Below are 27,441 nucleotides of genomic sequence, written 5' to 3'. Positions count from 1 at the left end.
TTCGCGCTTCATCACCAAAAAACCGCTGGGGATTTCAGTGAAACTTCACTTAAGTGTTTGTCATCATGCCTAGGTGTGCATACTTTCTTGATTTTCCGCTTGAATATTTTTTGCACAATTATAGCCCCTTAATGGTCAATTTTCGAATAAAATAAGCTTGTCCGGCCTTCATCACCAAAACCAATGGGGAATTTCAGTGAAACCATAAAATTGTTTGTCACCATGCCTAGTTGTGCATTATATCTTGATTTTCCGCTTGATTTTTTTGCACAGTTATGGCATCTTAATGGTCAATTTTCGAATAAATTAAGCTTGTCCGCGCTTCATCACCAAAACCAATGGGGAATTTCAGTGAAAATCCACAGAATTGTTTGTCACATAGTCTAGTTGTGCATAATATCTTGATTTTCCACTTGAATCTTTTTACACAATGTCAAAGCTTCCTTTCGGGGGCATATAAGTCACTTTTTCAGTAACAGCTCTTATTGTTGTTAGTGGCGGTGTTGGTTTCATTTTTTTAAAGAATGTACGGTCTTTTGACTTGTTAATTTTGCGGCTGACTCGTGGATATTCAACAATTAAAGTGCACAATCATTACTATCTTAAGTTAAAAATATCCATATCTAATCAATATTGTAATCGAAGCAACATTTCTGCGAAAATGGTAAAAAAGTGCGGAGTTTAAAAAAGAAGTGATTGTAGTGTCAGATATAATACTGATGGCGTTCTGTCCAATATAGGTTTAATAGTTGTGTAATGCGTATATAATTCAGAATTGTACTCATTTATGTTGATAGTAACCTTATATAACTACTGGTGGATATATATCTTGCAGCCAATTGTAATGTGGACTTGTTCAAGTTTATAAATGACATAGATTGTCAAAGTTGTCAATCATAATTAATGCGTAGAACTAGGATTCTAGACGTAGATTTTATATACATGTAGTTATGGTTTCCCCTCCGTACGGAATTAAACTTATTCTAGAGAGTAGTTCTTTTAAATCTTGAAGTAGCCCATTTCAAGTCATTCCTTGTGAGACTGTTTATATTTTAAGCATATTTTTGTAATTGTTTACATGAAGTGTCATTTCTAAGTACTTTAAAGGTTGCTTTTGTGTATCTTTGCACGACTTTATTTCTGGGTGGATGGTGTCATGAAGTGCTATGCACCAGCATATACCCAAGTTGTTATTTGGATTATTTTATTGTGATTACACAATAAATCTGCAGAAAAAAGTCCAAGTGCTATATTGTATAATTTTTGTGTGCTAAATTTAGTTGGATAGTATTGTAACGTTTAAAGGCACACAAACCCTGTCGGTGAAAAGCTAGGGTTTGCGTGGCTTAAAACGTTACATTTGGTGGCCTGTTTGGGGGAATGTAAACAAATGCTGAACTAAAGTTGCTGTACCCAAAAATTTTCCAAACGAGACTTCTCGGAGGGGAAAGTAATGTAAAAACGTTAGTAAAACGTCATAATACTAATAATAATGATAATATGCAAAAATGTTAAATAATATAAAAAAATGTTTCCCGTATATAAAAACATAAATTTAACCACTTTTGCCATTGTGGTAATTTAAGCTAGATTTTTACCGATAGGGTTTGTGTGCCCACGGATTTATATTACAATATTATATGTAATATAAATCCGTGGTGTACCTTAAAACGTTACAGTATTGTTGTTGAAAGTTAATTATAGCCATCAAATTCCTGTACCAGGTATACTGTCCAGAATCTTACCTAGCCTTAGATGTGATGGATTAAATACATGAAAAATAGGGCGAAATCGTTATAAAATTTCTAAAATGATGCTGTACATAACACGGAATATAACGGTTACCGGGTTATTTTCTTTCGTGTTTGGATAGTTTTATCATTTACGCAGTTGTTTCCCTTTTTACAAAAATTCGCCGTTTCAGCACTATTCGTTTGTATGGAGTGAATTTGATTCTTTTTTAAATCTAAATAACAGATATTATAGTGTTATCCTTTTTATTTGAACTAATTCATCTAACAGTTTACATGTATTTCATTACTTTGCTTAAGGATATTGTTGTGTTGACTGTCCAGTAACGCTATTCCAGTTGTGGCATATGTTTCCATAAAAATATACTCGCCATAAGGACCCGGCACAGTGTTGGGATAGTGTAAAAAAGTAATTCTAGAAAAAAAAATATAGTTTATATGTAATATATAGACAAGGGGTTGAACTCGCCAAATCGTCAGAATGCCACTAGTCCAGTATAAGTCAAAATTGCAAAAGTCATTTTTACGTAAATCATATTAAGTTATATATCAATTTCCGCAAAATGACATCACTTGACGTTGACAATAACATTATTGTTCCCACTTAAACCGTTTTTGAATAACAAACCAATATTTCGGATGGAACATCGTACTTTTACTAGGTCGACATCAACCGTGCAACCTCCCGCACCTAGCAGCCCTTCTCTGGACGGACTCTATCTGGTCAATGAGAGTTCCTGTGTATGGGGACCAGACCATGGAGCTGTACTCGAGCTGGGGCCTGAAAAGTGTCTTGTATGCGGTTGACTTTAACCTTTCTGAGTGAACTTTGATGTTTTGACGTAGAAAACGTGTTTGATTCGCCTGTTGTGATGTTGTTTATGTGTTTGTTCCATGTTAGATCATTTGATATTGTAATGCCAAGGTATTTTGCAGATGGAACTGTTTCTATAAATGTGGTGTTATGTAAGAGGTATAGTGTTGGACTGACTGTTTTTCGTTTTGTGATTTGGATAACCATGCATTTTGATGGATTAAATTGCATTACCATAGTAACCTCTTCTAAAATTACCCAAAATGGCAGACTTTGGAAATAGTTTAAAAAATGTCATTTTAATTGGATCTTTAGAAATAATTTTTTGACAAACAGTTTTGGAAAAGGTTCACTAATTAAATAGAAGGAAAATCTCATTCATGTATGATATTTATATTTGAATATTTTCCAATAAATGTTAAGAACCGTGATATCATAGAACCCCAGGCTATTAGATGTTACGGGATTTTGTTGTGTTGTAATAGATAGACCCCTTGGTTTGATATTGCCCCACCCCAGGGGGTCACTCAGTTAATAAATTTTTATGTAGGATTACACTTATTTTGGTGCAACTGCAATGCTAGTCTAGAGTGTATTTGACATGTATCTTACCTAGCTTGTTGGCTTCTGCAAAACTGGTATAAATAATGCCCTTTTGGTAAATGTTGACCCCACACTTGGATCATTTAATTGAAATAGTCTTGTATGAGAAAAGACAATTAAGTCTTGTTGTGAAATTACAATGCCAAAAGCTTAGTCTAACTAATACCAAGGGCTAAGATATTCAATATGTGCAATGTATATGACATTGTAAACGGCAGCAGAATTGATATTAATAATGCCCCTGAGGTCAAAATTGGCTCACCCCGTGGTCACTGACTTGATTATAGGAAAACACATTTAAGTCTTATTGTGTGAAACTACAAAGCAAAGAGGTCAGATATTTGGCATGTAACAAATGTCATTATGTGTAGATTTCTACAAAAGTTATGTTAATCATGACCCCCAGATCAAAATTGGTCCTGCCCGAGAAGTCACTTGCTTTAAGCTAGATCAAGGTATAGGAAAACACATCTTATCTTTTTGTGGATTTATACTATGTTTCTGTACAAATTTACATTCAGAAGTATTTTGCCCCACCTTTGCGTTGCTCTTGATTAAATTTGGCTTAATACACCTTTACCTTTTTAACGTGAAGAGACCAGAATAGAATTACTTACTGCCAGTCAATGGGCTATTCTCTCACATCACAGCAGGTTCCTATTTTCTGACAGTCATGTTCAAGTTCTTACTTGCGAGTAAGTTTATAGTAGGATGTTATAAGTACACGTGACAGAAATTGACAGGATATTTTGCATTTTCTTCACCATTAATTGCTTGAGCTTGTGTGATTACTTATGTAGATGGTTAATTACCTTATGATCTTAGATTTGTCTTTAGGACATTTGATGTAAAATATTAGAATATTATCAAATTCATCTCTCTTTTTTCATTGTTTGATTGATAATTTTATAATGTTTCATTCAGTATAATAATGTCCGATTCTGATGAAACAGTTGGTCCAGATTCTGATGAGACTCTTCCACCTGATGAAGATGAGAGTAACAGATGCTACTCACCAGATTTGTTTGATAATCAAGGTTAGGTGTACAGGCCTATTGGTGCTTTTTAGTTAGTTGTTATTTGTTTTGTTTTTTGGTGTGTGTGTGTGGGGGGGGGGGGTAAATTTCAATACTAACAAAGATATTCAGACTTAATAGGTGGATGCACCTTAATGAGTCCCATCTGTCACACCCATGAGATCAAAGGTCAAGGTCACTGGTTATAGCAAAACATAAAATGGATCATTATATCCAAGTGCAATTTACTATTCAGCACAAAACAGTGGAGCATGCTGCTTCTCTAACAGCACTTGTTTTAGTTAGTGTCATGTACGACCATCATGGTTCTCTTTATTAAACACTTTTCTTCAAATATTTACTGGACGTTCCAGTTGATAGATTTTGAGGATTTATTAAAAGATTATAAATGCTATTTGGCAAATGAATTTTGTATAAGGGGTGTACTTGTAACTGTTCAACATTTTTGAAGAATTTGAAGATATAAAAAAGTAGTAACTAAGGTGCGAAGTTATAGATAACACCATTTTTAAATGATTACAGAGTCACACAAGTTGTATTATATAGAATAATTTACAAGAAGGCCACATACTGTATAGTGTCATAATGTCTTTAAACCCAACAATAGAATTTAATGAAAATATATGACTAATGTGATAACTTGTCAGAACTTGGCATTGTACAGCCTTATTTCTAAACATTTAAAGAAACTGTTTGAATCCACTTTCTGCTGTACAAGTACAATTCCTAGTACAATTAAAATGAATTTGTGCATAGTACAAAATAAATACGAAAAAAATATTTCATAAACAACTAAATCTGTTCAAAGTAAGTTTTTCTGAGTTTTTTTTTTTGGTTTTTTTTGTGTAAAAAGCAAGTCCAGTCATTTTATACCACCACCACATAAAGGGGAAAAGGCAGATCTGTAAACATGTATGATTTTTAAGACATGAAAAAAATTCTTACCAATTTTTTTTCTTTTGCAGTGAGTTTTATTAGAAAAATGGAGACAACATCTAAAACTGGAGCTGTGAAGAAACATGATAGTAGTGCACATGATATATCCGACAGTGACTCTGATACAGAAACTAAAATATTACATTCATCTAAAGGTAAAACAAAGGGAGATCAGCATGTCACCCCTTTAAAGGACGGTAACAAACATACAAATAATAAAAATTCAAATGGTTATGATAAGATGGTGTCCCATAAAACACAAGAAAAGCTTCAAAGAGAAAGTACACAATCCAGTACTGTAGAACATGTACAGTCAGAGAGAAAACAGTTTATGAACGATTTTTTAAACATGACAGAAAGTGACTCAGATAGTGAATATGAGAAAAATAAGAAGATACTTAATGCAATGAAAGAAAAAGCTCACAGGAACAAATCAAAGGTTTCTACGAAAACTGAAATTGATGAAGACTTTGCTTTAAATAGCATTAAAGAAAAGTCAAAAACAGTAAAAAGGTCAGAATATTTAGAAAAGAACCATTTTTTGCAAAAGCCTCACAAAAAAGACTATAGTCAACCCTTACTTAAACAGGAGACTATTTCTAGCAGTAATGATGGATCAAAAGATGTCTCTACCTTGTCAAAGAAATCTGAAGTTAAGGAGAAATATGAATATTCATCATCAAGTGTTAAGAGGAAGCATTCAAGATCACCTGTACCACAGCAGTTACGTAAAGCTGTGACAGAGATTTTGAATAACAATACAAATTCTATAAAGAAAAAAGTACCATGCCAATATGGAGCAAAATGCTATCGCAAAAATCCATCTCATTTTGAAGAATACAGTCATCCAAAAGGTAGGTAATTAGGCATTTTTTTCCCCATATCTTTGGGTTACCATCAACTTAATTTTGAAAATGTGTAACAAATTGTCTAAATTTGAGTATTTTGCTAGAATGGGAGCTATATATAATTATTATTATGTATGAAATGAAAATGTTGTGTGTATATCATTGGTTAATATTATGGAGAAGAATGGCTTAAGCATTCAATTATCTTGACTGCCCCTTTTTTTTTTCTCTAAGAAATAAAAGTGAAAATTGTTAGAAATTGCAACCGATATGGAACTTTTACCTTACAGTATGGGAAACAAAATTTTGGAATAATTCATGTGTCTTATACTGGAGATGACTTGTACCTTGTTGTGCTGGGTGTAACTTCAATAATATATGAGCCGCGTCATGACAAAACCAACATAATGGGTTTGCGACCAGCATGGATCCAGACCAGCCTGCGCATCCGTGCAGTCTGATCAGGATCCATGCTGTTAGCTTACAAACCCTATAACAAGTACAGAAACTGATAGCGAACAGCATGGATCCTGATCAGACTGCGCGTATGCGCAGGCTGGTCTGGATCCATGCTGGTAGCAAACGCACTGTTGGTTTTGTCGTGACACGGCTCATATGATATAGTGATCTGGGGGAACTCAATAAGTGGTGAGGAAATAGGTTGCTTTAATAATATACAGTATAAATATTACCATTTTATAGGGTCAATTATAAATTAAATCTTAGGGAAATGCACTTGCCTGAGTATCTTTATATTTGACCCAATTTATAAATGTATTCTTTTGTAGAAAAGTATTTAAAAGTCAATAAAGATATTTTACTGTAATATAATAAAATTATTTTCTACATTGAAGTCAATGTTTAAGTATGTTACATCAAGATTTTTTTTTTAAAGTGACACTATGCTCATATTTTCATAGTCAAGTTGAGCTAAATTGACTTTAAATTTTAAAAGAATGACTCGGTACAATGGTGTTTGACCAACAGTTGATATTTTTTTGACATGTGTAGGATAAAAATTAAATCTGCCTAAAATATAAAAAGACTGCCCCACTCTTTTTATAAACTGATCTTTACAGGTAAATTCTAATGAAAATTTACAGAAAGTTCATTTTGATCCGTGCATTATATATTATTACCCCTCACTTTTTTCGTAACGCTAATTTCCCATAGGCCTCTGGGAGTTATTTTTACTGTTAATGCAAGTGTACCACGTGACTAAGAATTTTGTACTGTTACATAGGTAACAGTATTTTTTAACAGTATAAAATCTGGTCACGTGGTCTATTTTCTAAATAAAATGGCCGCCATTTTTTCTCGATTCATTCTTATTTTCGACGTTAGACCCCGATAGGACATCAATTTCTTCTCTGGAGTAACTATGACACTCATAAAATTTAGTTGTTCGCACCCTGGTGTGCTTTACGCATATAAAATATCTTTTTGTTGAATATTCAAAAAGTGAACATCCGTTTTCAACGGAAGTAATTGCAATGTAAATAATTATGTGTCAAACTGGAACATTCAGACGATTTAAGCATGCAACAAAGGATTATTTAACAATTTTAATCAGTGAAACGTTACAGATATGGTGGACAGACATAGGATATCATCGTTATTTTGTCAAAAACCATGCTAAGAATATTCTGGAAACAGAAGGATCAGATTTCACAGATCATAACCGTGTAAATGGGTTAGTGTTTTGTTTTCTAAATAAAACCTAGCTTATTGTATGTTTATGATTTGTAGATATCATCACTTGCTTAAAGAATAAAAGAAAACGAAAACTTCTCAAGTAGGCCTAAAATACACTTAAAACTAAAAAGGTATGGACAGTTTAGTTATTGTTAATCTTGGTTTATTTTTGTTACAGTTAGATTTAGTTAACCATTTCAGATCATCACAGTATTTTTGTTTGGGGTAATAAAATAAATAACACGTGGGTTTGTGTGTAACAGTAAAAATATCATCCCTCGTAAAAATATTTTCCTTGGGATGATATTTTTACTGTTACCCACAAACCCATGTGTTATTTATATATTGTTTACGCTAAGTAGTTTATTAAATTCAAAGGAATTATGACAAAATGAAAACTTGTTTTGACTTTCACCTGTTCACTCACTGTATACCCTTAGGATGGGCATAATGTCACTTTAATTGTCAGTTTAACCAGTTTCATGTTTTATTGTGAAATAATGTTGTATTAGTTTTGTAGCATGCCTGTATATTTTGGTAATGAAAGTTGTGAGCTGTGAAAGAATTCAGAATAAACACAATGCTATGTTTTCACACTTGTATTTACACTAGCTGTTATATAGTTATTAAAATGAACAGGAATGTGACACATGATTTGATAGTAGGAATCATGTTGTGTTACAACCTGTTAAGTAAAGTGTTATACTATTCCACACATTATTCATCTGTCCTTTTTTTCCGACATTTATTCTTAGTAACAGTGTAAAATCTATGGACTATTTTAGAGATTGTCCCTTTAGGCTAGTTTATATATTTATAAATTTTATTAAAAAAAAGAGTGTAAAATAAAAAAGGAGAGAAAATATATAAATAATAATAATAAAGTTTACTATAATAACATATTAAGCCTCCATCCCAAAATACAACACAATACAACAAACATAAAAATGCAATGAAAATACTCTGACTGTGGTGACCGTAAATATACATGGAATTTGGAAGGCCTGCGTATAACCTAAGACTGTAATGTTACTGACTTTTCACATGTGCAGTTTTCTTTTATCATCAAAATAACTGTTTAATTAGCCATTGTTTACTTTTACCTTATGTTATAATGCCAAAAGCAGGTAAAAGTGTTAATGTACAATAATGCAACATGCAATATTGTATAATTCAAAATGAAAATAGAGATAAAACTAAAACAAAATGAAGTGTTATAAAAAGTCTCAGAGAAGAACTTTTTTATAATTAATTTTCATATTTTAACAGTTTTAGTAAGTGCTGAGAATTATGATTGCAATACTAACATTCTATATTTTCAGATGAAACTAGCACCCCAGCTTCTAAAAAAATTAAACTGGAATCACCATTGTCTTCAAAGATCAAACCAAAGTCACCTTATAGTTCAAAGGTCAAGGTAGAAACATCAGCAGATGACAGATCAAGGTCCCCTACAAGGTCAAAGGTCAAGTCAGAATCAAGTTTATCATTATTGAAAGGTTCATCAGAAATGCCATCTACCTCCAAGGTGAAAACGCATTCCCCAACCTCAGATTGTCAAGTCAAGAGAAGGTCAAGGTCGCCATGTCAGAATCCTTCAACTCTAAGAGGAAAATTAAAGATTGCACAGCCATATAATTTCTTTCTCACAAAGGTTGCTGGTATTGCTGACAAGTATAATTCTACATATACAATGGACATAAAAGGTATATAGCAATTTTTTAAACCAAAAATATATGTTTAATGTTGTTAGATTCAGAGTATATGTGTTCCTTATTTAAAGCTTGATATATAATTGTCATCTTCCTATTGAATGATATATTTTGATCATATGCACCCAAGAAACTGCTTATTATTTTTTGATCATATGTACCCAAGAAATTGCAATAAGGAAATTATAATTAGAAATAATAATGTACAAGTACAACTTTATGGACATTCTAAAATGCATCTCGGCGGATGTAAAGACGAGCTTTTAGCATTTAAGCGACTTGTCCAATATATACCAGAATACGGTATTAAGTATGGTGCTCCAACACTTACTTGTATCACAATGTACTGTACATTGAAATCAACATTGTTTAAGGTTATGTATGAAGATAGACGTTGATTTTACACTCTTTTCATAGGATTATTATCTATTGTTTTCAAACATGTCACACATTCTTGTCTAGTATTTATGTTTGACATCATGGATATCACACCACTAAAATGGGAAGTTGTTTTCAAACATTTTCACCATGACTGTTATCATTAATTGTGCTAAATATGTTGTCAGTCATTTTAAAATAAATCACAGGGTAAGAAATAAAAATTTTACAGGCAGATAGGTGTTTCAGGTTAGAGTGTTGCAGTTCTGACTGAATGTGCTATACTGATAAAAACTGTGGAAAAAAACTTGTGACATGTTTATGAAAGGTGATGACTAGTACGGCTGCAAAGAGAATTATTTGGTGACTAAAACCAAGTAACGCCTGACGGCCTTGCTAATAGACTAAATATTACAATAGTTTTTGTGTGCAAGAAAATATAACTACATTTTCTATTCTTTATTACCTATGTGACATATCAATATAACCTATGTTTTTTAGTTTATGCAAATTTATTTTAGTTTGATTGTGTTGGAAGCTATAAGCTTATTGAAACACTCTCGAATCCGTTCCTTGAACCAACCAGTACTAAGCAATGAATGTGACATATCAATATAACCTATGTGACATATCAATATAACCTATGTGACATGATTTATAATATTTCCTATTACTGACATACCTATATTTCCTTTTAACCATATCTATTTATTTCCTGTGTGCCACATATTAGCCATATTTTTATTTCCTATGTGTCACAGTTCCATTTTAGGGGAAAATTTAGCTATCATGTTGGGCAACTGGAAACAGCCTCTCTTTGGCAGTAAAATATAGGGAAAATAATCAGTATGTGTTATAAATATATATATATATACACCATGTTTATATTGCCTAAACTCACTTATGTACCTATGTTTCATATTTGCTAATTGTTATGTAAGATATTGTTTTGTTTTAGATATTTTAAGTGAAGACATGGGCAATCTGAAGGCTTCATGCCAGGTAATCTTGTTGATTGATAGTAATTTAAAAAAATGATACAATATTCTGCTGTACAAGTGCTATGGACCTTCAAGGCTTTAAATTTCAAACTGATTATTATAATACAAGAAAAACAATAAAAGTGGAACAAACAATCAACACAGGATAAGTTTTTAGGTTTATTTAATGATGATAACCGACGTTTCGACTCTCACGAGTCTTCATCAGGGTTATAATATGATAATATAATAATGTCTGATGTTAGAAATTTCAATTAAAAAAATGTAAACATTTATATACAGTATTGTATAGTCTAGCTTGTGCACAGTAAAACCTAGATAAAAAGTAGGGATTTTACAATATATTATAGATGTAAATTTGCAGGATAAAAGACAGTTTATTATTTATTTTTCTAGTTCAATTTCATGTTTGATATACAGTGGCTTATGAAGCAGTACCCACAGAAATTCAGGTAAATGTGTAGTAGTATAAAAGTCTTTATTACATGTTTGATTAATTTACTAAACAAAAAATATTAGATATGATCAAACTAAAGCCTATATTTTTGAGAGTACTACATCTTAGCTGAATCTTGGTGAAATTTGATGCATATGGTTTTGTCCTTATTATTTCCTTTTGTAAAAGTTCACTATGAGACCTGTGGGGTAAACTTACCTTGCTTGCAATATTAGAATAGTTCATATATAATTTAACAAATTATAGTACTCATGTACAACAATTTTACCAGTGGACATTATAAAGTTTGGTTAGACTGAATCAACATGCAGGCTGTCCCAGATCTGTATGGTTACTGTGTCATAGACCTAACTTATTGGGTTAACATTCATAGAGCAGAAAAAAGTGCCCACCAGTGCCAAAAATAATGCATGCAAGGGAAGTTACATCATGTTATATCATGTTTTTACTTCCATCAAAACCAAAAATAATATCTGAAAGCATAGCTTTATAAATACTATCTTAAACTTTCAGATCAAAACCGTTATTGATTGTCCATGGAGAGCAGGGTTCGAGCATGACTGCCCTCCAAGCACAGGCTATATCCTACACTAATATAAGATTCTGTCAGGTAAGTTAGTTTTACTATCATTGTGTAATCATTTACACTTGAACTTTTATTTAATTTTTTAAAGAATGTACAACATACTAAGCAGGTTATGCAGTTCTTAATAAATCATTGTTGAAGGAAATCTTGTCTGAAACTGCTGGTGTTATATTGATCAAAATTTGAACTCTTAAATTTTCCTTACTATAGCTCTTGTATAATTTTATTTGCAAAACAATATTTTCAATATACATGTAATTATTTTCTAGTGCTAAAAGCTTTAAGTAATACAATATTAAACATGAAGCACTAGCTCTGTAAAGTGCACACTTATTTGTATCTTTTTTTTCTAAGATTCATGAAAGAAAAACACTATGATCCAATGATCCAAACTAAGTCACTTGATGTCTTAGATCATAAGCTGAAGGGTGCATTTGATATAATATTATGTTTAGCAATTTCCAAAGTAGGTGGCAAATATCCACCCTTTTGCACTTCCCGGTGGGGGTGGGGGGGAGCAAGTGCCCCCCCCCCCTTCATTGGACATTTATATAGCTTTTTGAATTATCAAGCAAATGCAATATGCTAGACAGATTATTGATATTATAATGAGGTTCTTAGCAAAATAGACAAAATATTCCTGTGGATGTTTACATTTTCTCATACATGTACATGTATTTTTATTGGGTAAAGAATTGTTGAATGTTCTGTCTAGTATACAGTCAACTCCACTTATAACAAACTCTCTTATAACATATTATTGTTAATAGCAAACTAAATCTGACATCCCCGGCCGATTCCTTTTTTATTAACCAGATTTTCAATGAAAACCGGGTTATTGTAATGCCGAAGTCGGCAGGCGGGCGGGCAGGCGGGCGGCGGGCAGGCGTCAACTTTTGGTTTCCGCTCAATAACTTGAGTTTGCTTTGGCCTATTGACACCAAACTTGGTGTGTAGGTAGCTTATATCAAGAGGCAGCTTGGGATTGCTACCCAGGTGTCTGTGATCAAGGTCAAGGTCACTGTTACTAAAAATAGAAATTCAGTTTCCGCTCAATAACTTTTGTTTGCTTTGGCCTATTGACACCAAACTTGGTGTATGGATAGCTTATATCAAGATGCAGCTTGGGATTGCTACCCAGATGTCTGTTATCAAGGTCAAGGTCACTGTTACTAAAAATAGAAATTCAGTTTCTGCTCAATACTTGAGTTTGCTTTGACCTATTGACACCAAACTTGGTGTATGGATAGCTTATATCAAGACGAAGCTTGGGATTGCTACCCAGATGTCTGTGATCAAGGTCAAGGTCACTGTTACTAAAAATAGAAATTCAGTTTCTGCTCAATAACTTGAGTTTGCTTTGGCCTATTGACACCAAACTTGGTGTATGGATAGCTTATATCAAGGGGTAGCTTGGGATTGCTACCCAGATGTCTGTGATCAAGGTCAAGGTCACTGTTACTAAAAATAGAAATTCAGTTTCTGCTTAATAACTTGAGTTTGCTTTGGCCTATTGACACCAAACTTGGTGTATGAATAGCTTTTATCAAGAGGCAGCTTGGGATTGCTATCCAGGTGTCTGTGATCAAGGTCAAGGTCACTGTTACTAAAAATAGCAATTCAGTTTCTGCTCAATAACTTGAGTTTGCTTTGGCCTATTGACACCAAACTTGATGAATGGGTAGCTTATATCAAGAGGCAGCTTGGGATTGCTACCCAGGTGTCTGTGATCAAGGTTAATGTATTTAGTTTTCATGTTATTACTTGAGTTTGCTTTGACCTTTTGACACCAAATTTGCTGAGTGGCAGCTTTGGATTGCCACTTAGATATCTGGGAGCAAGTTCAAGGTCATTTGCTTACAATAGAATTTTCAGCTTGTACTCAATAACTTCAGTGCACTTTGACCTATTGATTGCTGTCACATCAAAACTTGGTCGTTGAAAACCTAGTTTTCGTCGCATTGCGGCGCTTCTTGTTTTATATAAAATCACATCGCTTAATACGTACTCGCTTAAAACGAATTTTCGGCTATAGCGAACCATTTTTCAAGTCTCAAACCACCAAAAACATGTAAATTCCTTTGGTTAAAACATAGTATTATAATTGAAATATCCGCATCTCTCGATTAAGATCAGTACATGAATACCGCTATTAGATAATTATTCAATCAAGTGATTGCACAGGTAAAAATAAAGATATTGATAAAAAGTTCTCAGAACATAATTTCCTACTTGTTACGGAAAAATTGTATTTTGCACCCTCAGTTGATAAATTGCTGTAAATACCCGATAATTACTAATTAACCAATTTTTTGTTTGCAATATTAACCTAACAATAACAAACAAATATTAAAAGAATACAAATGGTAAGCATTTTGTAGACAAGTACTACATGTCTATTACATGTATCTTGTACATAATATATTGTTCAATAAAATAACCTGCATTAAATTACCGCTGCCGTAAAATACTGATTATACTGGTACCCAGTGACAGGTGTGCCTTTTGCATGGCAAATTTACCCACCCAAACAAGTCAGCAAGTTGTCCTACTTCGTTTCTAGCGAACTTCGGATATAACAAACAATATTTAAACGTCCCATTGAGTTCATTATAAGGGGTGTAAACTGTATTTTATTTGTTCATTGTACTAATACTTTGATTTACTGTGGTATTAGGCACATTAACTGTGGTCATAGGCACATTTATTGTGGTCTAAAACACATTTACTGTGGTGTTAGGTACCTTAATGTGGTCTTAGGCACATTTACTGTGGTGTTAGACACATTTACTGTGGTGTTAGGTGCATTTACTGTGGTCTAAGGCACATTTACTGTAGTCTTAGGCTAATTTAATGTGATTTTAGACACATTTACTGTTTCTTTCAACACATCTACTGTGGTCTTAGGCACATTTATTGTCTTAAGTACATTTACTGTGGTCTTAGACACATTTACTGTGGTCTTAGGCACATTTAATGTGATCTTATGGACATTAATTGTGGTCGTATTGCACATTTACTGTGGTCTTATGCACATGACTTTATAGTGGTCTTATGTACATTAACTGTGGTCTTAGGCATATTTTTGTGATCTTAGGCTCATTTGATTATTTTATTTTGGAAATATAGACAGCATAACTTGCTCTTAATTACACTTGTTGATAATTTGACAATTGCAGCAATCCAACATAACATATCTGTCTGGTCTTGTATTTTTAAAAACAGCTATTTATGTAATTTGGATCCATTTGTAATAACACTGACTAACATTTTGATGTATGTTAAACAAACAATGCTAATACTATCATGGTTTATTGATTATCAATAGAGTATGTACAATAAATAATTTCTGTTGCTTATAAAATTTGTTAAATTAGCTCATTTCAGAAACTTTATCAAATATGTAAGTAGTATCAGTAAATTTTTATTATTAGCTGTATGCAGTATCAAGTTTGTCCTGATGTGTACATATTTAATTTAATACTTATGAATAAAAGGCGGGTGAAAACAATAACAGATAACAAAAATGGCTTATGCTTATCCTTCACCAAAAAGATCCGAGAAATTGTTACGTTTAAAGGGAAAATGGATATGATTGTAGTGCCTGAAAACAAATCGGTACCTGAAATAAATGTACATGTACCTGTCAAAAATGTTTGAGGTAAAGTGTTCTTCATTAAGTGAAATTTTGTCTTGAAAGACAATTTATAGGGATCGACTTGTAAATATCATTAGACTTAAAGTGAAAAAAATTGTGGTTATAATTGAATAAAATTGATATACATATTAATAATTTTATTATGTAAAATAGATTCTCCTTCTGAATATATGAAAATGATCCTTGCAATATTGATGTATCTTGTAATATCTGACATAACTCCTTTAACTGACATTACCAGTTTAAGTCAGTTTTTACTTCAAGTCATAGACCTGTAGATAGTTACTGTCCATTTTAGCTTGAATGTATATCTTCCTCTCTAGATAGCTCATTCCACATGGATTATTAAGTCCATCTTTACTGCATAGAATCACACCTTTGTCAGTGCCACTTGGTGACAGGAGGTGAACCGTGTCAGTCTCGTATTCAACAACATATATATTATCATCTTCATCTGAGGTTATATTTCTTGGATCTCGAAGCTGCTTGGTATCTTTATGGCGGAAACTTATACCCCCATCTACATCTATGCCTGAAACTGTACCAGACCCTGCATCAGATATCAGTAGAACCTGTCCCTTCTTAATGGATGAGAGGTACCATGGTGAGGTCAGTCGTAGTTCTCCTTCAAAACCATCTCTAATGTTTCTGTGAGTGTTTCCAAACTGATCAAGTAGCTTTATAGAAAATATGCCTTCATTTTTAACACTGACAGCCACACCACCTTTCCAGCTTGTAATGCCAAAGCACTCTCCATCAACCTTTACAGTTAATACATACTGTATGTCTCTCCCTACTTTAAATTGGTGGATACCTCGAACTCTGTTTTCTGTCACATATAAATCTTGATCTATGTTTATAGCCTTGCACATATCCCATGGTTCCTTCTTCAAATTGAATATTGTTATGTTGTCAAAATGTTTGTTAAACAGTTTTAAACATTTGTTGTTTGCATCAGCCAGAACTACTTTCCCATTATTGTATACAACACATGCACAGATAAAACATTTCATGACATCAGTTCCCAGTCTCACCTTAGCTTCTTTAATTAGGTCGACATCTCTGTCATCAGGACTGTCCCCCCTGGTATCAAGCCTGTCAGTCTTCGGACCGTCATACTCGAACGAAGCACTACCATTGCCTATCATATCAAGATAATTCCGGCTCATACTTCTCCCTTGTTTTTTGTCTTTCCTCATGGCGTGTTGATATCTTTCCATCATTTCATTACCTACAATAACACCATGGTTTAATGTCAGTAATGTACTCTCATGTTTTTTGACACAGTTGCTACATAAAAAATCTTTACACACTTTACAGAAGCCATAAGCATCAGTTATTAGACTGTTTTTGATACACCTGGAGCAGAACAGCTCAGTGCTTGGTTTGAATTTCTCTTTTACTGCGGTGTAGTCTCTGTAACTTGCAGGCACGTATCTCCGTACACCTTTTGTTGGGACAGGTGTTGGAACACTAAAAGCCATATCTGATCTCCTTGATGAATACTGCTAAAGATGTTTAAAGTGTAAATGTGATAGTTTTTGATAATTACTATACATGGTTTACATAGTTTTAAGTCTTTTTTCACTGAAATTTACTCCATAATCTGTTATATCTTGATTCACATGTAAGATTTTTAATTAAAATATATTTAACTGTACACAAATTATCCTTAGTCAGTAAACTACATTTATTCCATTTTTTGTAAACCTTGATTGAAACACAATAAATGTATAATTTCAATACTTGATATATCCAGTGTTATGTTTAACTTGCTATTTATATGTTTTCTTTGATTTAAAAGAAAATATTTATTTTAGTTTCAATCCTGTTTTCATTAGGGCATTTAACAGGTAATTTCAACGTTGAATAAAGATATATAGCAATTGATAGGACTTTTAAAATCTTTTGAAATTTTACGAAGATATCGTTGCCATTTTGAAACTATTCCAAATCGTGTAAGTGTGACATTATTGGTTTTTAATAATGAAAATCGTATCATCTTGACATTAGTAATAGAGCGTTCAATCATTTAAATCAATACACAACACAAGGAATTTACTCTTGGCAAAATTTCCATATCTTTTAAATCTTTTTTACACACAAAATATTATCTCTCCTGTTATGCTAGATGAAAAATTACAATTAAACTTTTTTTAAAGTACATTTTTTGTTACACATAAAGAATTGATTTGAAATTTACTTTAGACTAATTTTTACATAAGTCAAAAATAAACTTAAAAAAAAGTATATTTACTTACTCATTTTTTAAGGAACAGTCCTCCTTTACAAAAGTAAAGAATTTGAAGTGACATTTAGCATTTGGTTAGATTTTTTTTAGGCATATTCAATTACTTGATTTGTACAAAGTAACCAAATGCGTATGTCCTTTTAATTTCATAAAATTACTGAGTTTATGTCAACCTATTATCAATCCTCATTACATAGACATGTACATACAGAGTAAATACTACTTAGTTTTGGGTTAAAATTTGACCTCCTTTTCAATTTCAAAAACTGTGCAATACACAGTCTGCAGGCAAATTGACTAATTTAGATATTGTTTGTAAAGTTTATTAACTGTAGGATTTCATCATAATTAAAGTGTAAGCCACAAACAGTTCTTGAGGTTGGTAAATCTGCATATATTGAAAGGCAGGGCCTGTCTGAGAGGTTAATCTGCACAGATTGTAAGGTAGGGCCTGGTTGAGAGGTAAATCTGCACAGATTGTAAGGTAGGGCCTGGTTGAGAGGTAAATCTGCACAGATTGTAAGGTAAGGCCTGGCTGAGAGGTAAATCTGCACAGATTGTAAGGCAGGGCCTGACTGAGTGCTAAATCTGCACAGATTGTAAGGTAGGGCCTGGTTGAGAGGTACATCTGCACAGATTATAAGGCAGGGCCTGGCTGAGTAGTAAATCAGCACAGATTTTAAGACAGGGCCAGACTGAGTGCTAAATCTGCACAGATTGTAAAGTAGGGCCTGGTTGAGAGGTAAATCTGCACAGATTGTAAGGCAGGGGCTGGTTGAGTGGTAAATCTGCACAGATTGTAAGGCAGGGCCTGGCTAAGTGGTAAATCTGCAAACAGATTGTAAGGCAGGGAAAAATCAGTACTGTAGTTGATTATAGCAATATAAAGGTGTGACAAGGCAATGTGTTACTCTCTTTAGTTCTATTTTTTGTAGTTGATGAGTGATACAGGGCCATGATGGCCCACATGTCAAGAAATGATGTTTTTGTTCCTATAATGATCTTAGGTTGAAACATTGAGTAACTTGTAGCCTTGTTGTTACATAAACAAAACAAACATGCTTGATAAAGTGTGATCCCTTGGAAGCATTAATCATAACAAAATTACATGAAAATTGCAGACTCGGTTTGAGTGAGTCTGTACATGAGAGATAATGATTCAGTGTATCATCCCTCATGCCTCCTAGCACTGACTTAAGCGATACACAATTCTCAACACGCTGGAATCAGTCATCTCCGAAGGACCAAAAAATATAACGACACTGAAGACTCAATTGTATTAGTGTTATCCAGTAAAAATTTCATACAGTAATTATTTTCAAGTCTTATGTTTTTCAGGCAAAGTTAGAAATGATGTATGGGACACATCACACGTGAGTTGATTCAACATTCTACATAATGTTATAACTTAAAGCAATTTATTACCATTTTAATTATAAAATTTAAACACATGTCATGATATCTTTTATGTTAATTCCAATAAAAGTGACCTATAACATTCAGGAATCAAACCAAAGTTGCCCAACTCACAGTCCAACACTCTCCCAATTAACTTTATTGGGCAGTGCTTTATGACAACTAACCTTCTGGTAAAGGAAGCTTGCTGTATACCAGCTTGCTGTAACATGCATAATTTCATGTAAACCTGAGCACTCCGGTATAACCACCAACCTTATATATTTCCAATGGAGAACTACTAAAGAGTCTGGTCAGCTCTAATGTGAAGGCTCATCTGGCTGTACACTGCAAGTAAATTCCATAGATAAGATGGAATATTGTGAATTATATACTGTTTTATTTATTATGTCTACAGAAAGATGATGTTACTACTGTATGAGGAAGGATTAAGGGTTGTTATTCATACTTCCAACCTTATACAACAAGACTGGCACCAGAAAACACAAGGGTATGTACTTGTTCACAAGTTTTTCTTTGTAGTAACTCAATGATAAGTGATAAATATTCTTGATCTTAGACTTGATCTTATTCTTGATAAAGGTAATCATATCATAATGAAATCATATTAGCTTGTTGATGTGTCATTTAAAATAAACCAGGTCATTTGGTCAAATTAAGTCGAATAATTATTTTCATGCTGGAAACTGTTAAATCCATCAACTTAAGTGACCAAGGGCCATCTATGGTTTTCTTTTAGCATAAACAATAGAAATATGTTCAGAATTAGCCAGGATTGCTTAACATTGAAGGTTAAGGATAACAATTGTATATTTGTATATAATTCGGATTATTCCATCTCATGACATTTATATTATATGGACTTGTATGATTTTGCAGTAATGTATTGGTGAAAACATGTTTTGTATGATTAACAGAATGTGGATAAGTCCATTGTTTCCGAAGTTATCCGAGGCTAGTAAAGATAGAGGTGATAGTGTGACACATTTCAAGAGAGATTTGATAGACTACATGCAAGCCTACAAGGCTTATCAGTTAAAGGAATGGATAGATCATATAGCTGAACATGACCTGTCGACAGCAAGGTATGTCCCAGTGAACTGAACGTTAAATTAATATTGTGTAATATATAACTAGTAATGTATCAATTTCGGTATTCATTATTTAAGGATTTTATTTGGCTATATATTTCAAAGGAAAAAATTTTGAGCTAGTGTCATGTCAAAAATCCTGGAGTAAGGGTTACAAATGTCATTGTCTAGTGCATACAGAAAATGGCCAAAAAGTTACCAAATATTTTCAAGCTATTGATGAATAGGATACATTTAGATCTTGTCTCAAAATAAAGTGTCCCTGGTTTTAATTAGTGCATATTATGATTAAAAAAAAAATCACTAATTGAGCAAACAAATAAGTTAAGAAAAGAAATGTAAGGCAATAGCGGTTGAGATATTTTGGTTTGAGAGGTTGATCTGAGAGTTTTTCCAGTAAGGAACAGACTTTCATATCAACAAAGTTTATTAAAATAATGTGTAACATGATTTTTTTTCATATTTACAGGGCTGTAATAATTGGTTCAGTGCCAGGTAGACATGTAGGGGACAAGACTAAGTCCATGTGGGGCCATCTGAAACTTAGAAAAGTTCTACAGGAACATGGTCCTACACAGGGAACTGTAAAAACATGGCCTGTGATTGGTCAGTTCTCAAGTATAGGGTCAATGGGGCCAAATAAGGAGAACTGGTTATGTGGGGAGTGGCAGCAGTCACTGTCAGCAACTAGATCAGGAACTGGACCCCAGAGTCAGTCCCGGCTACAACTGGTGAGATTCTATTTTTACTCATTCAATTTTAACATATTCAGACAGTATGGCATAAACTTTTGGATTTAGAATACAAAATTTGTTATACTCGTAGCTAATGGTTGTTAAAAAATTTACTGTAGGTGATGACATCAGGAAAGCTCTCCTGATACATGTATGTTACTAAGTTGTCATAATTATTACAAATATAGTTTCTTTGTCTGTAAAATGGTTCAAATGTATGTTTTGTAAAAATTATACAAATAAACATCTTATCTTTCAAACATTTTGTAACTTTTTATTTAGATATTTCCAAGTCGTCATAATGTACGTCTGAGTTTAGAGGGTTACCCAGCTGGTGGAAGTATACCATATACAACAAAAACTGCCATGAAACAACAATATCTGCATGACTTCTTCCAGTAAGTGTGAAGTTTTATAATTTAGTCCTTGCATACTAAAATTGAAACTTCTCAAACACTTCAAAGTTACAATCAGTATAGAGATAAAACAAATGGCAAAGTCTGACTAGGCTCTATACTGCTGGTTGCATTGTTCCCAACTTCATTGTAATGTCTCTTTAATCAATTAAGGACTGCTTGAAGTTCAAACTGGCCTTATAAGTCATACTTTCTTTGTGTTCCCACTAAGTGGGAAGGTGGGCATATATATTTGTCTGTAACAATGTCCTGCTGTCATTCTTAATGTCTGGTCTGTACACTAACAAAACAGTAGAGTATGTGGCCATCCATGTCCTATAGACACATTTTAATTTACATGGTTAATTCAGGGGTTAAAAATCTGTGATAATATGTATTAAGTTTAGTACATTTTTCACAGACTATTAAATGTGTCATATGATTTGTGAACATATGTGCATTTCTTGATTTTTGAAGAGCATAATATTTTTTTACTCTTTGAGTTTTTGAAACTCTTTGTTTATCTATGTTTAAATTTAAAGTTCTTATGATATAAAGTTAAGGATGATATTTGATATAATTTCTGAGATTAGTATGATACCTATGCTAATTGTAATATTTTGGTACATCTGGAGGCATGCAGCTTTAAAATACATGTACTACAATATAGTTTGATTTGATTATTACAGTGTATGGAAAAGTGAAGGTAGAGGTAGAAGTAGAGCTATGCCACATATTAAATCATACGCCAGACCCATGCAGGATGGCTCAAAAGCAGCCTGGTTTCTGGTTACTAGGTAAGTTAACTGATTTACCATATATTTAGACGTGGCTCCTTAATTGCTTCTTTATATCAGAAAACCATAACAAACTTATTTTGAAAGTAAGTGTAATACATTGAGATGATAAGCGTTTTTTTTTTTGCCTCGTTGTAATTTCCATTATCCTACCAATTATGTAAATGGTCATGTCAGAGGCGCGTTAGTGGCAAAGTGGTAGTGGTTGTTGACTTCAAACCACTTGCCTGTCGCGGCTGTAGGTCCAAGCTGTGCAAGCATCCTCAGATTTTATCATTTCAAAAAGCTATGGTGTGTTCTACTCAGTTGCCCCTTTGTGCTGTAAAAATGCATGGACGAGCACCCGAGGTTCGTCATATGGCCGTTAGTGCAACACGAAAAACCGGACCAAAAAAAGAAAGAGTGGACATGCTATATGCTTTTGAATTGGAAAGTTCTAATAAAATGTTATATATAAAGCTATCGTATTACTGTTGTATCATATGACAAACTGTATACTGAAGTATACTGACAATAAATGGAAGCCTCTTACAAAAATATAAATCTCAGCATATTGGGCACTTTAAAACTTTCAGTAGTTTGCATGTTATGTGTTAGATATTCTATATCTAATTTTATTATTAAAATATGTTATACAAATATGTTGGCTATACTGAAGGTTTTGTTAAGATTTGATATAAAATGACTTAATTTAATGTTATGACTACAATGGTATTTATTTCAGTGCTAATTTATCAAAGGCTGCATGGGGAGCATTGGAGAAGAAAGGGGCACAACTCATGATTAGATCATATGAAATTGGTGTTCTTTTCTTGCCAAAGTTTTTTGTAAGTAAAATTGAAAATCTTTAAAGATTCCGCTAGTGATACATCAAATAACTCCTACAATTAACACAGAAGAGTAAATATTTGTCAATATACCTATAGATGTTTTGCCCTGTGCAGGGCTGATATATTTTAAATAATGACTTGATTGTTGATTCAGTGTTATAAGTGAAATGCCAGTTTGTCCTTGGCAAAGCAAGGGTGTTATTTCAGTTTGAGGTTTCCTAATATGCACTATTACCCTGTGAGACAAGTGGTGATTTTTAGTCCCCTACCGGTTTACCGGAGGGGACTTTAGGTTAACCCTCCGTTCGTCTGTCCGTCCGAGCAAACATTTTGGGTTTAGAGGCTATATAACAGTAAAGAGAACAAAAGAGAACAATAGGTTCATTCCGTGATCAAAGGGTTTATGGGCTAGTAGCCCTTAAGAAAACAAAGAAAATAACAAAGAAAATAGCCCCTAAACCCAAAATGTTGGAACGTCCGTCAGTCCACAAAACTGGATCCCGTGATAACGCAAAAAGTACTGAAAATATTTTTATGAAACTTGATATATGGATAGATGGCAGTATGGAGATTATGCACGTCTTTTTCTTTTCTTTCTATGCTGAATATTCTGGTTGCTATGGCAACAAATAGACTGAAAATATGCAAAATTAACACATAAACTGGATCCAGTAATAACATAAAAAAGTACTGAAAATATTTTTATGAAACTTTAAATATGGGTAGATGGCAGTCTGGAAATTATGCACATTTTTTTCTTTACTTCCCATGTTAAAAATTCTGGTTGCTATGGCAACAAATACACTGAATTTCAAGATTTCTGGTTCCGATTTTTACGCTTTTTCATTATAACTTCTTTATTTCTTAAGGTATTTACTTCAAACTTTAAATATTAATTTCTGGTCATCAACCACATCATATGTGACAAGGTTTACAACTCTAGCACAAATATTATCAGAATTACCTCCCTTGAACTTAGAATTTTCATGAAAAAAATGTTTTTTTAAATAACTTCTTTATTTCTTAATGTATCTGCTTCAAGCTTCATATGTATGTTTCTTATTATTGCTCAACATATGTGAGAAGGTTCAATACTCTAGCAAAACTATTTTCAGAATTATGCCCCCCTTGAACTTTTTCGAGAAATTGGTATTTTTTACTCCCAACTTCTTCATTCCTTTTAGGATTTACTTCAAACTCCCACATCATAATAATATGACAAGATTTTTGCAACAAATTTACTTAAAATAGAGAAAAGTTGAAACATTTGTTATACTTATTCATCCTGAGAAAATTGGACCTTTTGATTATCTGTTGTATAAACATAATTTCCTTACTTGGCAGGGAAACTAACACATTACTATGATATATACAAACTTAGAACTCAAAAGATTTAAGTTCATTGATGTCATTCATTCATTCAATGGTATAATTGAATGGCCAATGGCCCATCAGAATGTTGCTGGGGTTCTAACCGGTCGGGGACTTATGGATTGCTTGCAATACTATGATAATTGCTTGTTTATTATACCAAACCAACATTTTAATGTATTTTTTCAATGCTATGCATTATTACTTAAAGAGCCATTTATCATTGATTTTTTATCAGGGGAGAGGACTGGAACATAATGTTTTCTTAAGTCTATATAGATTACCTGCCCCTGGGGAATATTGCAAAAAATAAATTGACCAAGTTATATTCATTTCAAAGAAGAAAGATACAAATAACAGATAGTAATGTCACATTAGGCTATACATTGTATAGTAAAAGGTTTACATGAGGTATAGTAAGTAGAGTTAATATATAGCTCCGTTCATATATCAATGTTCAGTGTGGTATATATCACATAACAATGTTCAGTGTGGTATATTTCACATATCAATGTTCAGTGTGGTATATTTCACATATCAATGTTCAGTGTGGTACATTTCACATATCAATGTTCAGTGCGGTATATATCACATATCAATGTTCAGTGTGGTATATTTCAGGATGAAGGGGAGATTTTCCCTATCACATCAGATCCAGAGAGTGCGGCCACCACAAACAAATTCCTTCTTCCATATGATCTCCCTCCAACCATTTATGACAAGACAGGTATAGTAGAATATTTCTATCTGTAAGGAGTTCATACACCAAAATTATTATGTTAATTGTTGAAATGATGGTTTGCAGTTAGCAATAATTGTTGAATGAAAGGGTTAAAAGGTGCTCCACTCTGATCCAAAAGCCTAAACAGTGTAATTACAAAAAGGCTAACAAAAATCAACTAATGTACAAAAGATTTTAAAGAAATAGACTTTTAATTAAACATTGAAAACTGATTGTTTTTTTTTGTGATCCTCAGTCTATTATGAATTAAAAGCATTCAAATGGTATTCATTTTTTTCCCAGTCATTTTGCACATTCAAAATTATTTTTCTTGGAAAATCAGAGTCAGCAAATGATCTGAAATTTTGCACACAAGTTATTGGTACTACTACTTCAGACGTCCATCACATGGTACACAAACCCCAAAGAAAATTTTACACCCGTGTCAGTGGAGTCCCTTAAATGTTTTCACTTGACCAGTACTGTGCTAAATATGTATAAATAACTTACTTGTCCTGTGGTAAATATAGAACTGTTCTGACATTGTTAATATGAGGTCATTTGATATATAAATGTTTAAAAGCATAAGGTCTGAAAATATGTTGACACTTACTTGACTATTTACTAGTGGTAAAATCCAGTCATTATCAATGTGTACAACGATACCAGTGTAGTATCACATTATTGACATCAGATTTTGTGTTATAAACCTTGTTACCACCATACCAGATACAACTTATGTTGTCGTTCAATGCTTTGTTTTCTAGTAACAGGATAGTGCTGCAGAGGCATCTTATAAATGAGCCACGTCACGACAAAACCAACATAATGCGTTTGCATCCAGCATGGATCCAGACCAGCCTGCGCATCCGCGCAGTCTGATCAGGATCCATGCTGTTTGCTTACAAACCCTATAGTAAGTAGAGAAACTGATAACGAACAGCATGGATCCTGATCAGACTGCGCGGATGCGCAGGCTGGTCTGGATCCATGCTGGTCGCAAACACATGTTGGTTTTGTTATGGCGCGGCTCAAATAACTAACTGCATAAAAGTACTGGTGATAATATAGATTGACTTACATGTACTATACAAATATATATAAACTGTACATGTATATTTTCCAGACCGCCCATGGATGTGGGATATACCATATATGGATCTACCAGATACAAATGGAAATGTATGGTGCCCTTTCTCAAAGTGAACAACTTCTCTACAACCTTGTCTAGCAGAATATTCCTAACATCAGGATAAATATTTATGGATTTTAAAAAAGTTGCAAAATGTAATTCTAGTTACCTCCCTTTATCTACCAGCAGTTCATCTGACTTGAAAAGGATAATGAGGGTTGATCGCAAAACTGTTGTTAGTCCGTTATTTCATAAAAGATACTTTTTTAGTGGTCAGCCCTGGATAAGGCAACATTTAAGGTTAATCAAAGATGCAGTGTCACTTTTATAATGCTTTTTTCAATTGTCACAAATATCCTTGCTGATTTACCAACCTTTAATTGTTATAATCTTGATGGTTTGAAAGTATGTATTATAGAAATTATAGCTAATTTGAAGTGTGTGACCTATAAGTATTGATGTTTTTCATAATTATAAAGTGCTCTGTTAATCATAAAGATTATACATTAACATTTGATTATGTGCAATAGATGGTATAAATATGTTTATAATGAATTTGCTCTTGCCAATAAAATCTACCACGAACATGTTGTTCATTCGATATTTAAGTTCAATTCATTCTTTTAAATTTCTTCAACTTACTGTCAATTATCAACTTTTGCACCCTTCTACATTTACATATTTAATGAACTGGATATGTATTTTCTTGGAATAAATTGTTTGTGTAATGATTTCACATGTTGTTTTCTTTTAAAGCAAGCCTGCCTCTAAGATTCCGGCCTATTTTCATGAAAATTTTGAAAATGTAAAATACAATGTATTGTGTTCAAACATAGAATTTTACATATTGCAAAGGGCACTTACAGTCCACATAAATTACCAAAGAGGTCAAAATGTGCATAAATAGCCTGCCTTTTGGTCATGCAGTAGAAATAAGGTGTTAAATATAACAAAATTGTCATTATTGCACATAACATGTAAATAATTACTTGAATTTTTTTTTCTTTTCTTAAAATCTTAGTGCATTTTTTCAATTTTGTTTTTCTTTAAATATTTTGGCTCATCTGGAGGCATACAAATTTGAAGAATATTTAAACATTTGTTTATCGGTCACTAGTAAGACTGAAATACAAGGAGTTGTGCATCTTCAACAGCAGAGATAAAATAACTCGGTCATGTTACAAAAATCCTGGTCAAAAGAGATTTTGTCAATAAAGAACACTAGTA

At 33.0% G+C, this 27,441-nt stretch overlaps 1 protein-coding gene across 2 annotated transcripts; it reads left to right on the top strand.

Moving 5' to 3' along the window:
* The first annotated feature begins 1,888 nt into the window (after positions 1-1,888).
* LOC132734500 (tyrosyl-DNA phosphodiesterase 1-like) lies at positions 1,889-26,946 on the top strand. 2 transcript variants are annotated; one of them, XM_060721244.1, is made up of 16 exons: positions 1,896-1,936; positions 4,093-4,205; positions 5,171-5,995; positions 9,007-9,390; positions 10,733-10,776; positions 11,172-11,227; positions 11,746-11,842; positions 19,066-19,100; positions 19,541-19,633; positions 20,061-20,228; positions 20,704-20,965; positions 21,251-21,366; positions 22,053-22,160; positions 22,885-22,987; positions 24,983-25,088; positions 26,209-26,946. In XM_060721244.1, the coding sequence occupies exons 2-16, from the start codon at positions 4,100-4,102 to the stop codon at positions 26,286-26,288; spliced, it is 2,583 nt and encodes an 860-aa protein (XP_060577227.1). In that variant the 5' UTR covers positions 1,896-1,936; positions 4,093-4,099; the 3' UTR covers positions 26,289-26,946. The 2 variants fall into 2 exon arrangements, with proteins under 2 accessions (XP_060577228.1, XP_060577227.1); XM_060721245.1 differs by lacking the exon at positions 4,093-4,205 and having other exon boundaries at positions 1,889-1,936.
* The last annotated feature ends 495 nt before the right edge of the window (positions 26,947-27,441 follow it).

Source organism: Ruditapes philippinarum, unplaced genomic scaffold, assembly GCF_026571515.1.
Source record: "Ruditapes philippinarum isolate M1 unplaced genomic scaffold, ASM2657151v2 ctg1601_1_1_1_1, whole genome shotgun sequence".
NCBI lineage: Eukaryota > Metazoa > Mollusca > Bivalvia > Venerida > Veneridae > Ruditapes > Ruditapes philippinarum.
This window is presented reverse-complemented; position numbering and strand designations above follow the sequence as displayed.

Coding starts and splice junctions, on each gene's coding strand:
- LOC132734500 (XM_060721244.1), top strand. CDS start 4,100: ATGTCCGATTCTGATGAAACAGTTGGTCCAGATTCTGATGAGACTCTT. Junction 20,229..20,703: donor CATGACCTGTCGACAGCAAG/GTATGTCCCAGT, acceptor TCATATTTACAG/GGCTGTAATAATTGGTTCAG. Junction 22,988..24,982: donor TTTTCTTGCCAAAGTTTTTT/GTAAGTAAAATT, acceptor GGTATATTTCAG/GATGAAGGGGAGATTTTCCC.